At 44.2% G+C, this 12,166-nt stretch overlaps 1 protein-coding gene across 6 annotated transcripts in view; it reads right to left on the reverse strand.

The window, feature by feature from the left end:
- LOC132405975 (phospholipid-transporting ATPase IC-like) overlaps positions 1-12,166 on the reverse strand; it is a 175,376-nt gene that overhangs the window by 46,123 nt on the left and 117,087 nt on the right. For all 6 annotated transcript variants that reach the window (XM_059991062.1, XM_059991064.1, XM_059991060.1 and 3 more), the window contains 3 exons: positions 10,259-10,417; positions 6,202-6,290; positions 1,205-1,398 (listed from right to left, as the gene is read on the reverse strand). In XM_059991062.1, the coding sequence (XP_059847045.1) occupies positions 1,205-1,398; positions 6,202-6,290; positions 10,259-10,417 (442 nt within the window). The remainder of the gene's footprint in view (positions 1-1,204; positions 1,399-6,201; positions 6,291-10,258; positions 10,418-12,166) is intronic.

Consider the following 12,166-nt stretch of genomic DNA (forward strand, 5'->3'; position numbering starts at 1 on the left):
ATCTGACCATCCAAAGCATATCCCACAGCTCTGTCACCGGAATAAATGGGTAGCTGAAATCCAATGAGATTCTTACCTCTATTTTGGTAAAATAGCTCCCTCTTCTGGACATTAGTACAATTTACAGACACACAAGATTCTTTCTTCAGCCCTTTACGTTTTCCGCTGATCCCCTCCCAAAGATACAGCGCGAAACAGTCCCTTGCGGCCCATCAAGCTGTGCTGCCCAGCAACCCACTGATATAACCCTAGCCTAATTACTGGAAAATTTACCATGACCAATTAACTTACCAACCAGTATCTTGTTGGACTGTGGGAGGAGCATCTGGAGGAAGCCCATGCACACAAGGCAAAGATGTACAAACTTTCTTACAGAGGATGCCAGAGATGAACTCCAAACTCTGATGCTTCCAAGCTTAATAGCATCATGCTAACTGTACTCTACTGTGACACCCCAAGTGTACTTCTTGATGTATGTGTGACAAATAAAGCTAATCTTTAATCTTATACAGCCAGGCACTCATTGCAACACCATCAGCTGGTCAGATAGAACAAAAATGGGTTCATTCAGGTTTCTGATATAGAAATGCATACAATACTATTCCTGGGAATCTCTGCCCCTTGACCATCAAAGTGGGGAAGCAAGGTATTGAGACCCCAATGCAAGTGACAAGAGGAACACGCACCACCCTAATGACCGAGCTGCACAAAGCACACCCTGTTCAACCGCGGAAGGGTCTCATCACTGGCCTCATCAGTCAAAGTTCAAAGTAAAATTATTATTATTATTATTAATAATAATAATAATAATAATAATAATAATAATAAATACTTTATTGATCCCCAGTGGGAAAGTCTTTCATTACCGCAGTAACATTTAAAAAAACACTTAGCAGTGTGCAGAATTAACTAATAAAGTACACAATAATAATTTACCAATAGGCAATAATTTGCAATAATGTGTAATAATAAGAGCCCTACAACAGAGCCTTCCACCTCCGTTGATGGAGATGTATCTCCACCCCATCACCCAATAAAGAGTGTTATCAATAAAGAGTTTAAATCAAGCAAGCAATGCTTGCAAGATACTTTCTTTGTTTCCTTCTCGATGCACGGTCATAAATCGCTGGGAAAAGTTTTTAACGATTGTTAATATGTTCTGTAAGTTGATATGCAAAGTACAAAAAGACAATGAATTGCTCACGTGACATAGAGTGACATCGGGAGGATAGAGTTCATGATGATTACATATCCCCAGAAGGCCAGAAAACCCTGGTATCCAGGAGTGACATTTTTCAGTTTGGTGACAAGGTAGGGAGCTTTCTCGTCAACTTTCACTTCCCAGACAGCAGATCCAACAGCAAGGAGGAAGCATATGCCACCCAGGATAAAGAGGACCTGGAATATTAAACAAATAAATTTGAAGATTCAAGAAGTACTGCAGATGCTGGCTATCTGGAGCAATCTGGCTAACACAAGAGGGCACAGTTTTAAGGTGCTTGGAAGTAGGTACAGAGGAGATATCGGGTTAAGGTTTTTACTCAGAGAGTGGTGAGTGATGGAATGGGCTGCCAGCAACGATGGAGGCGGATATGATAGGGTCTTTTAAGAGACTTTTGGACAGGTACATGGAGCTCAGAACAACAGAGGGCTACGGGTAATGTTAGTAATTTCTAAGGAAGGGACATGTTCGGCACAGCTTCGTGGGCCAAAGGGCCTGTATTGTGTTGTAGGTTTTCTATGTTTGTAATCTGCACACACAGTGTGCTGAAGGAACTCAGCAGGTCAGGCAGCATCTATGGATGGGAATAAACAGTCGACGTTTTGGGCTAAGACTCTTCATCAGGACTTATCCAGCATACCAGGTCCTGATGAAGGGTCTCGGCCCAAAACGTTGACTGTTTATTCCCATCCATAGATGCTGCCTGACCTGCTGAGTTCCTCTGGCACACTGTGTGTGCAGATTGCAGATGCTGCCATCTGCAGCAATATGGCAAAGGGTGGAGAACTCGGCACGTCCAGCAGTATCAGATGGAAGGAAATGCACAGCAGACATCCCAGGTCAAGACCTTTCATGTCCCGATAAGGGGCCTTAACCCAAAACATTTTAAAATTCAACGTAAATTGATTATCAAAGTACATACACACTTAGTGGCTTCTTTGAGTTATGCCTGCTCATTAATGCAAATATCTAATCAGCCAATCAAGTGGCAGCAACTCAATGCATAAAAGCATGCAGACATGGTTAAAAGGTTCAGTTGTTGTCCAGACCAAACATGAGAATGGTGAAAAAATGTGATCTAAGTGACTTTGACCATGGAGTGATTGTTGGTGCCGGATGGGGTGGTTTGAGTATCTCAGAAACTGCTGAATTCTGGGGATTTCCACACACAACAGTCTCTAGAGATTAGAGGATGGTGTGAGAAACAGGAAACACTCAATGAGTGATAATTCTATGGGCAAAAACCAGAAGGGGAATGGCCAGACCAGTTCATGCCGACAGAAAGGTGGTAGTAACTCAAAAAACCACATGTTCCAACAGTGGTGTGCAAAAGAGCATCTCTGAATGCACAACACATTGAATCTTGAAGTGGATGGACTACAGTAGCAGAAGACAAGGATTACAGGAGGTACCTAATAGAGTGGCCACTGACACTACCTTCAGATTCATTCTCTTGCAGTTGTTCAGAGAAATGCCATAGGATGAAAGAACTACGAAGAATGACAAATAATCAATGTGCAAAAGACAAACTGTGCAAATAAAATAATCAGCTAAATAAATAACTAATACTGAGAATGTGAGTAGCAGCGTCTTTGAAAGTGAGCCTGCAGCTTGTGCAATCAGCTGGGAGTTGAGGTAAGGTGAGCAATTACAGCTGAACCCCAATCGGTGATTACTGGTGCTGTAAACCATTGTGCTAACCACCACAATACTGGCATTGTGGGCTGAAGGGCTGGTCCCTGTGCAGAAAAGTTTCATGGTCTAAAACAGGGGTTTCCAACCTTTCTTAAGCCATGGACCCCTACCATTAACTGAGGGGTCCATGGGCCCCAGGTAGAGAACCCCTGCTCTAAATGAAGCAAGGGATTCGGCTGTAATGCTGGAAATACTTAAGCTTCCTTCTCTTCTTACATCAAATCAGTCAGCAAAACTCTACTATATTTCTGATGACAACAATCCAATGGGGAACATTCTCCCTCGGAGCTGTTAAGTAGGCAGCCCCAGTGACAATGAAGGAACATTAACATACTTCAGCTGGTGCATGACTTGGGGGGAAACTGGCAAGCACTGAGTACCTGATAATGAGTCTCGGCCTGAAACGTTGACTCTTTACTTCCCTCCATAGACGCTGCCTGACCTGCTGGGTTCCTCCAGCATTTTGCGTGTGATACATCGGATTTCCAGTATCTGCAGAGTCCCTTGTGTTTATGAAGTACTGAGGTTCCAATGTGACCTTGGTGGTAGAGATCTCAGATTGCAAGGAAATGAACAGTCCTGGTAAGTGACCGTAGTATGTTATGCACTGTAGATGGTGCACTTGTGGTGGACGGGGTGGATGGGATGCAAATCAAATGAGGTTTCATCTTTTGGTTGGTTGAACAATGATACAGAGGTACCTAACTTACAATGAGGTATCACTGAGGGAAACACTTCTCCATGTGGAAAACTATGTGGGTGGCACAGTAGTGTTTCAGTTAGCACAATCACTTTACAGCACCATGGGTTCAATTCCTGCTACTGCCTGTAAGGAGTTTGTACGTTCTTTCCGTACCACGTGGTTTCCTCTGGATGCTCCAGTTTTTTCCCATGTTCCAGACATATGCCCAGAGTTTGTGAGTTGTGGACAAGCTACGTTGGTGGCAGAAATGTGCTCCAGCACATCTCCCTCATTTGATTTGAAACAAAACAACGCATTTCACCAACGCTCCCTCAGCTGCATGGACCAACCATTGCTCTGAGCCGGAAATTTGTACATGGCCTGAAACTGCGCAGAAGATTAACTGTTGTTTTTGTATTATGCATCTTATGAATAATTAGAATGAAAATGGTGTCGGCATTCAGAGGGCTGGCGGTTTATTAACAATGAGCTACTGACTTCCATTCTGTGTTTATTGTTACAATTTGTAACAGTGTTGTAACTTGAAACACTGACCATGAAGCTCTAAAATGTTTTGAAGTAAAGATTGTGGTCCATTTATTATTTAGAGAATTTATAGATTATATTCATTAATACATAATTAATTAGAGTATTTCTCAATTATATAAACTTTATATAAAAGAGAATTCCAGCTGTGTGGAAATGAAGGCTATGTGCACGGAAGCATTTCAGTTACTACTCGGCTGTGCACCCACCAGCTTAGAGTGAACAGTGCATTTCACAGTGTGTTTCAATTTACATGTGACAAACAAAGCTAATCTTTATCTTTGCCTCAGAATGCTTTTTTTTGCATTAAGGTCTTGTATTAGCACAATCTATTTTTCTCTTACGGTTTTGTAGAATTTATTTATAATCTATGTTCTGTGCATTGTCTATGCCTACGTGCATGTAATGTTGCTGCAAACAAGGTTTACTATGTACCTCACTCGTGAAAATAAATTTGCTTTAGGTTGTTGGTAGTTCACAGTTTACTGGAATTGTTGAGTTAGAGGCCAACACCAATGCCCATGAATGAAAAAAACCTACAATAAGTGGTGGATAGAACCCAGCCCATCACAGGCAAATCCCTCCACACCATCGAGCATACCTACAAGAAAGCAGCATCCATTATCAAGGACCTCCACCACCCAGGCCATGCTCTCTTTTCACTGCTGCCATCAGGAAGGAAGTACAGGTGTTGTGGTCCGGTCCGGAGCTTGCATTCTGGGTCTTGATCCAGCCCACGTACTCCGGACTCCGGGTCTTGCAGCTGTCCCTCCTTTCACCCTTAAGCCCAAATAGGATCATCTTGGCTTAAGGAGGTGGACCTGAGACCTATCGGCTGGCAGGTGTATATATTGGGGCTCTGGGACTGAGTCTAGTTGGGGGTTGTTCTGTTCTGACCTGTTTGTGTGGCTATCCTGTTTTGACCCTGGCTTGGAGTACCCACTGTTAATCATCTAGTTCTGTAAGTCTGTTCTTGTAGTCACCCTGGACTGAGCTCCCTTCTGATCCCTTGCCTCTGTTGGGTAAGCAGGCTGGGCTGCTGTTGCCTGGTGGGGGGACTTTGACCCTTTCCTACCCCTCTCTTCTGATGGGTGGTGCCCTGCAACCTGCACAGGTGCTCTGTATCTTGCCCAGGCCCCTGTGTTCCTGCCTGGGAGGTGGCCCTGCCCCGGAGCTATACAGCCTGCCCTGAGGACTCTGACCCTTTCCTACCCCTCGCTCCTGATGGGTTGTGCCCTACATCCTGCCCAGGTGCCCTGTGACCTGCCCAGGCCCCAGTGTTCCTGCCTGGGAGGCCGGGCCCTGCCCAAAAGTAATGTGGCCTGCCCAGGGGGCTATCCTCCCTGCATTCCTTGTCCCATAGACCCATCCTTTAGCCTAGCCAGGGTCCTGCCTTTGCCATGAACTCTCTGAACCCAGGATCACTGTTGCACGCATGGTCTATCCTTCAGTTGTTCCTGTCCTGCCCCTAGTACTTCAGTGCCTGCGTCCTGTCCACATCCCTGTGTAACAACAGGATCCACAGCACCAGGTTCAGGAACAGTTATTACCCTTTAACCATCAGGCTGTCCCAAACCAGCATGGATAATTTCACTCAACTCAACTCTGAACTGATTCCACAACCTATAAACTCACTTTCAACGATTCTACAACTCATATTCTCAATGTTATTCATTATTTATTTGTTTTTATTTATTATTATTTGTTCTTTTTGTATTTATGGAGTTTGCCATCTTTTCCATGTTGGTTGTTTGGCCATCATTGTGTGTAGGTTTTAATTGGTTCTATTGTACTTCTTTGCATCAACTGTAAATGCACCCACAAAAAATATCTCAGGGTTGTATTTGGTGATGTAAATGTATTTTGATAATAAATTTACTTAGCACTTTGAAACCCCAATTCAAAACTACAAGATAGAAAACTCATGGGCGAGGAAAGGTAATGGGGTTAATTTTAAGTCTGTCTTGTCCAAGATTGGTGATTGATGTGTTAGATCTAATACTTTAGGATTGTGGGTGGTTAAGATTATGAAACCCGTAAACAAGAAGACACTAACCAACAACACCACGCGGTTCATGAGAAGCTCAATTCTGGTTTTCTTCAAGGTGTATCTCCCACTGTTTTTCATTATTTTTGTATCCACTCCTGAAGGTGAAATGATATGGAAAATGATGAGGAAGTTACATTTCTTACTAGTACATCTGAATTGCTGGCTTTGCCGCTTGTTCCGATGTGTACAGCGGAAGCGGTGGATGCAAGTTTGATTTCAGCTTTTCTCTTTGCAGGAAAGGGATGATGAGAGGACTTCATAGAAGAGTATAAGATGATAAGAGGCATAGAGTGGACAGCCAGATATACTTTCCCAGGGGGAAACGTCTAATGTGTGTGGACATAACTTTAAGGTGATTGCAGTAAGGCACAGAGGATGTCAGATTTTTTTTTTAAATACAGAGGATTGTGGGTGTGTGGAATGCCCTGCCAAAAGTGGTAGTAGAGGCAGATACATTAGGGCCATTTAAGAGACTCTTAGAGAGGCACATGGATGATAGAAATATGGAGGGCTCCGTAGGAGGAGAGGGTTAGATTGATTTTAGAGTAGGTTAAAAGGTCAGCACAACATTCTGGGCTGAAGGATCTGTACTGTCCTGTTCTTTGTTCTATTACAAGGAGCTTGGATAAGAACGTGACTGGGAGTGGTATGAGGTGTTATAGAACAAGATGTGTTGATGGGATTAGGCAGAATAAGAGCTCAGCACAGACTAGATGGGCTGAAGGACCTGTTTCTGTGCTGTAGTGTTTGACTCTCTGATTCTACTTGCTGGAAACTGCAACAGCCCAACCCAGACTACCGCTCTCTCCCCACACCACCAGTGGTCCAGTATAATTACTTAGTGACTAATTCTGCAATAGAATTGAGTTCTCTCAACATCATTTCTATTGAAACCAGTTTAGCAATAAACAGGGGAGAACAGGATATAAAGTATATTCCACACACAGGAGTGGGCAATTTGGTCCAAGGTTATGCCAGGGCCCAACAGAGCAATCCCATCACTCCTTTCTCCCTTCTGATTTCCCCATGGACCGATGGCTGACCCTCTCCCACATGCCCAAGAACTCCTCTCTCGTTCTTTTGTTACTTGCCCTGCCACACAGTCATTTCCAGGGCAACACACAGAAAATACTGGAGGATCTTAGCTGGTCAGGCAGTATCCATGCAGAGGAAAAAAAAACATTTCTCATTTCGGGCTGAGACTGTCCACTGTCTTGATGAGGGACCTTGGCCTGAAATATCAACTGCTGATTCAAGATTCAAAAACTATATTGTCATTCTGCTCTGCAGGGCAGAATGAGACAGTGTTTCCCGGGGCAGTGCAATCATAACATAACAAATGTAACACTAAATAATAAACATAACAATAAATAGTAAAACGCAACAGCCACATGTCAGTTAAAAACAAGTTGTAAGTGTCCAAAGCAGAGTCAGGTAGAGCAGCTATTTAGCGGTCTGACTGCCTGTGGGAGGAAGCTGTTTAGTAGCCTTGTGGTTTTAGTTTTGATGCTCCTGTAATGTTTACCTGATGGCAGAAGAACAAACAGTTCTTCTGTTTGTTTCAGAGGGTGTGAGGGGTCTTTAATGATGTACCGTGTCTTCTGGAGGCATCAACTCTGAAAGAGGTCTTGGACAGAAGGTAGGGAGACCCCAATAACCTTCTCTGCCCCCCTAACCACCCTCTGCAAGGCTTTTTTGTTGGCAGCACTGCAGCTGGAGTACCAGGTTGTGATGCAAAAGGTCAGCACACTCTCAACCATGCCTCTGTAGAATGTAGTTAAGATGTTAGTGGGGAGTGATGCTTGTTTAAGCTTCCTCAGAAAGTGCAATCTCTGCTGGGCCCGTTTCACAATCCCAGTGGTGTTCCTGGACCAGGTGAGATTGTCCAAGATCTGCACCTCGAGGAACTTGATGTTTTCTGCTCTCTCCACTGTGGAGCCGCTGATGCTGAGGGGTGTGTGCTCAGGCTGAGACCGTCTGAAATCGACGATCATCTCCTTGGTTTTTGGTGACGTGTTGTTGTCATTGCACCAGCTCTCTAGGTGTTTGACCTCCTCCCTGTACATTGTTTCATCATTTTTGCTGATGAGCCCCACCACTGTCGTATCATCAGCAAATTTAATGATCAGGTTCTCTTTGAATTTGGCTGCATAGTCATGTGTTAGCAATGTAAACAGCAGTGGACTGAGCACACAGCCTTGTGGGGATCCAGTGCTCAGTGTGATGGAGTCAGACTTGTTCCTGCCAACACGGACTGACTGTGGTCTCTCTGTCAAGAAATCCAGAATCCAGCGACACATGACAGTGTTAAGGCCAAGCAGCGACAGTTTCTCCACTAGTCTCTGCGGGATGATGGTATTGAACGCTGAACTGAAATCAATGTACAGGATTCTGGCTTAAGTGTCTTTGTTGTCCAAGTGAGAGAGAACTGTGTGCAGTGTGGTGGATAATGCGTCCTCCGTAGAGCGGTTGGGACGATAAGCAAACTGTAGAGGATCCAGCGATGAGGGGAGGCTGGCTGTGATATGAGGCTTGACAAGCCGTTCAAAACATTTCATCACTATGGGGGTCAGGGCAACGGGATGGTAATCATTCAGACAGGCTACAACTGATTTCTTTGCTACAGGGATGATTGTGGAGGTTTTGAAGCATCTGGGGACAATGGCTTGACTGAGGGAGATGTTGAAAATGTCTGTCAGGACATCTGCTACTACATCAACACATTCCTTGAGCACACGTCCAGGGATGTTGTCGGGACCTCCCGCTTTTCGTGGGTTGACCCTGGCAAGGGTCCTCTGTGTGTGCTCTGAATCAATGATTGGAGCCGGCTGGTCAGATGGTAAGAAGGGACCCCCTTGCTGTGGTGTTTGATGCTTCTAAGCGTGCAAAGAAATTGTTGAGCCTGTTAGGAAGAGAGGCATCGCTGTCATCAGTTTTCTGCCTGATCCTGTAGTCTGTCAGAGCTTGAGTTCCCTGCCACATCCGTCTGGTGTCACCTGGGTCACAGAAGTGTCCATGTATTTTGCCCACATAGGCCCTTTTCGGTTTCCTGATCCCTAGTGAGAGTGCAGACCTGGCTGAGCGAAGCGTACTCCTGTCCCCCGATCTGTAGGCTGTGTCACGGGCCTTCAGTAGTGAACACACCTCTGTTGTCATCCATGGCTTTTTATAGCCACGTGTGGTGAAGGTTTTCATCAGTGACATCCTCCGTGCATTTGGCTATGTAGCTGATTACTGCCTCCGCATACTCCTCAGTGTCTGTATGGTCATCATAGGAGGCTGCTGTTTTGAATATGTCCCAGTCTGTGTGCAAAAAACAGTCTTGTAGTGCTGAGGCTGCTCCTTTTGGCCAGACCCTTATCTGTCTTTTCTGTTTATACGGTGGTTTATATGCTGGTGTTAACATGACAGATATGTGGTCAGAGTGGCCAAGATGGGAGCGGGGGGGCTGCTTTGCATGCCTGTGGGCGTTGGTATAAACCAAGTCCAGTGTGTTGTCTCCCCTGGTTTTGAAATCGACATATTGCGGGAATTTGTGGAACAAACTCTTTAAGAACAATCATGGTCATGGAAAGACCATGATAACACATGCATATGATGTGGCACTTAACAAACAAAGAAACTCCAGATGCTGCCTGACCTGCTGAGTTCCTTTGAAGTTTTGTGTGTGTGTGTGTCGCTGTGGATTTCCAGCATCTGCAGAATCTCTTATGTTTAAGGTAACTTATAATTCATAATTAACATACCACAATACCTGGGTGATGTGCACACACCGTCATAAATAGCATCCCCGTCTATTAAGTCCAATACACCTCAACAAAGTGTGCCTTGATACAAATCGTCTCCATTTACCCTCGTGACACACACACCTATTTACAAATATACAGGTTCTCTGTAGCTGTTACATTCTATTCTGCATTGTGATTGCTTCACCTTGCTCTGCCTCGGTGCACTGGGTAATGAATTGATCTGTACGAACAGTATGCAAGAAAAACTTTTCACTGTACTTGTGACAGTAATGGACCAATTTCACTTCCGAGACAATTACAACACAGAAACTTACCTGCAAATATAACCACCCCATAGCACTTTTCTGTATTTCGTATCCTACAGCCTCGCAATAATATCCTCTCATTGTTGAGTGAATACTCTCGGTTCTGCCAGTACAGAGTGCCTGTGAATGAGTGCAGGTCACAATTTGGCTTTTCACAGACTATTCTTCCTGTGAAACAAAATACATTTATTAAAGGGCTTGCATCATCTTTAACTCCGCCATGGATGGTCCCAAGCCCGGCTGTGAAAGGAGGAGGGTTGGGCACGGGGCTAGGAACCCAGAGCTGCAGAAATGCCAACAGAAGCTCCAAAGATCTCACCCCTGGAAGAGAAAGGATCTTTGAAAAAGGGGTACACCTGGAAACTCCATGAAAGACTGGCCCAGGACAAAGTCTTTGGCAGTCTAAGTCCTGGTGCAGATGATGGGGCTTAAGAAATATCATCTTGGCACCCAAGCTACAATGCCCAAAAACATTGCCCCTTGTAGGACAGATTAAGTAAATAGTCGAGAGAGTAGTAGATTTTGCTTTGTTTATACACCAGCACAATTTGAACTCACCCTTCGTTCAACTTAAAGCTTATTGCCATTCAACCGTATACATCTATGCTGCAAAACAAAACAACGTTCCTCTAGACCAGGGTGCACAACACAGTACATGTAACGTATAAAGTAATATTACCACAAGTAAATTAACAATGAAATATATTCCAGAAGATTGACATTTAGCATGTTCAAAGTACATTTATTATCAAAGTATGCAGACGTTATACAACCTTGAGATTCGTCTGCTCACAGGCAGCCACAAAATAAAAAAATCCAAAAGAACCCATTAAAAGAGACTAACAAACATCCAATGTGCAGAGAGAAACAAAAGCAAATTGTTCAAACAATAAAAGAAAGCAAATAACATTCAGAACTGGAGTTTTACAAAAAGAGAGTCCACAGACATGAAGCCAGGAACATTGCCGTTGGAGCAGGCCACAGCCTCAGTTCAGCGCAGAGCCGAACGAACGAAACAGAGTGGCAATTGGAACCAACCGGTCCCTGACCTTTTCAATCTGGCTCAATGCTCAATTGCTTAAGGTGCATTCACATTACATAGTCAAAAGCAAACGATATAACACTGCTGGCAATTGCTAAGTGTGTACGATGTACTGTGTATGTTGATCAAAATGGCTTCTTTGTTTTGTTAAGAGTAGGAATGCTTCTTTGTATGATAAGTGCTTTCTCTCGCAGTTGGCTAGCTTTAGACTTGTTGATATTGGGATTGTATTCATTTGTTAACCAATGGGGAATGTTAGTTTGTCTTGTGAGGCTGGGAGCTTGGGGGTTTTTGCGGTCTTTTCAGGGGAGTCGGGAAGAAGATGCCGAGGAAGGTGGACGTGCGCTGCACTGCTTGGTCGACCACCGGGGTGATCCCAGGTGCGAGGACATGGAGGTTGGAGGAAAGTGACGAGGGGTCGAATGGTTCAATGGTTAAGCTCCAACGATGTGCACTAAACTGACTGAACTCTGATAAGTTGGCGCCTTTTATTTTATTTTATTTTCCTTCATATATACTGTATTGCATAGTACACTTTTAGTTTTAGTAAAATCTTTAAAGTGTATTCCATAACGGTATCTGGTGTCAGTTTGATATGGTGTGTGTGCGCGCAGCATAAACTTGATTCCCGCAGCACCTGCGTGTACGGGAGATGGGGTTGGTGAGTGGCTGGATCTCCTTTTCCCCTAGACATATACCAGCCTGTTGGGGAAGTGTTACAAGTGATAAGACCCGGGTGGTAGCAGGGAATTCAATAGTCCTGTAGTAATCCTTTATTGATTATAAGTCATGTCAAGGCGCAACTTTATAATATACAGGTCTGTACAAAGGTCTTAGGCACATATATATATATAGACAGGGTGCCTAAGACATTT

Source organism: Hypanus sabinus, chromosome 16 (assembly GCF_030144855.1).
Source record: "Hypanus sabinus isolate sHypSab1 chromosome 16, sHypSab1.hap1, whole genome shotgun sequence".
Taxonomy (NCBI): Eukaryota; Metazoa; Chordata; class Chondrichthyes; order Myliobatiformes; family Dasyatidae; genus Hypanus; species Hypanus sabinus.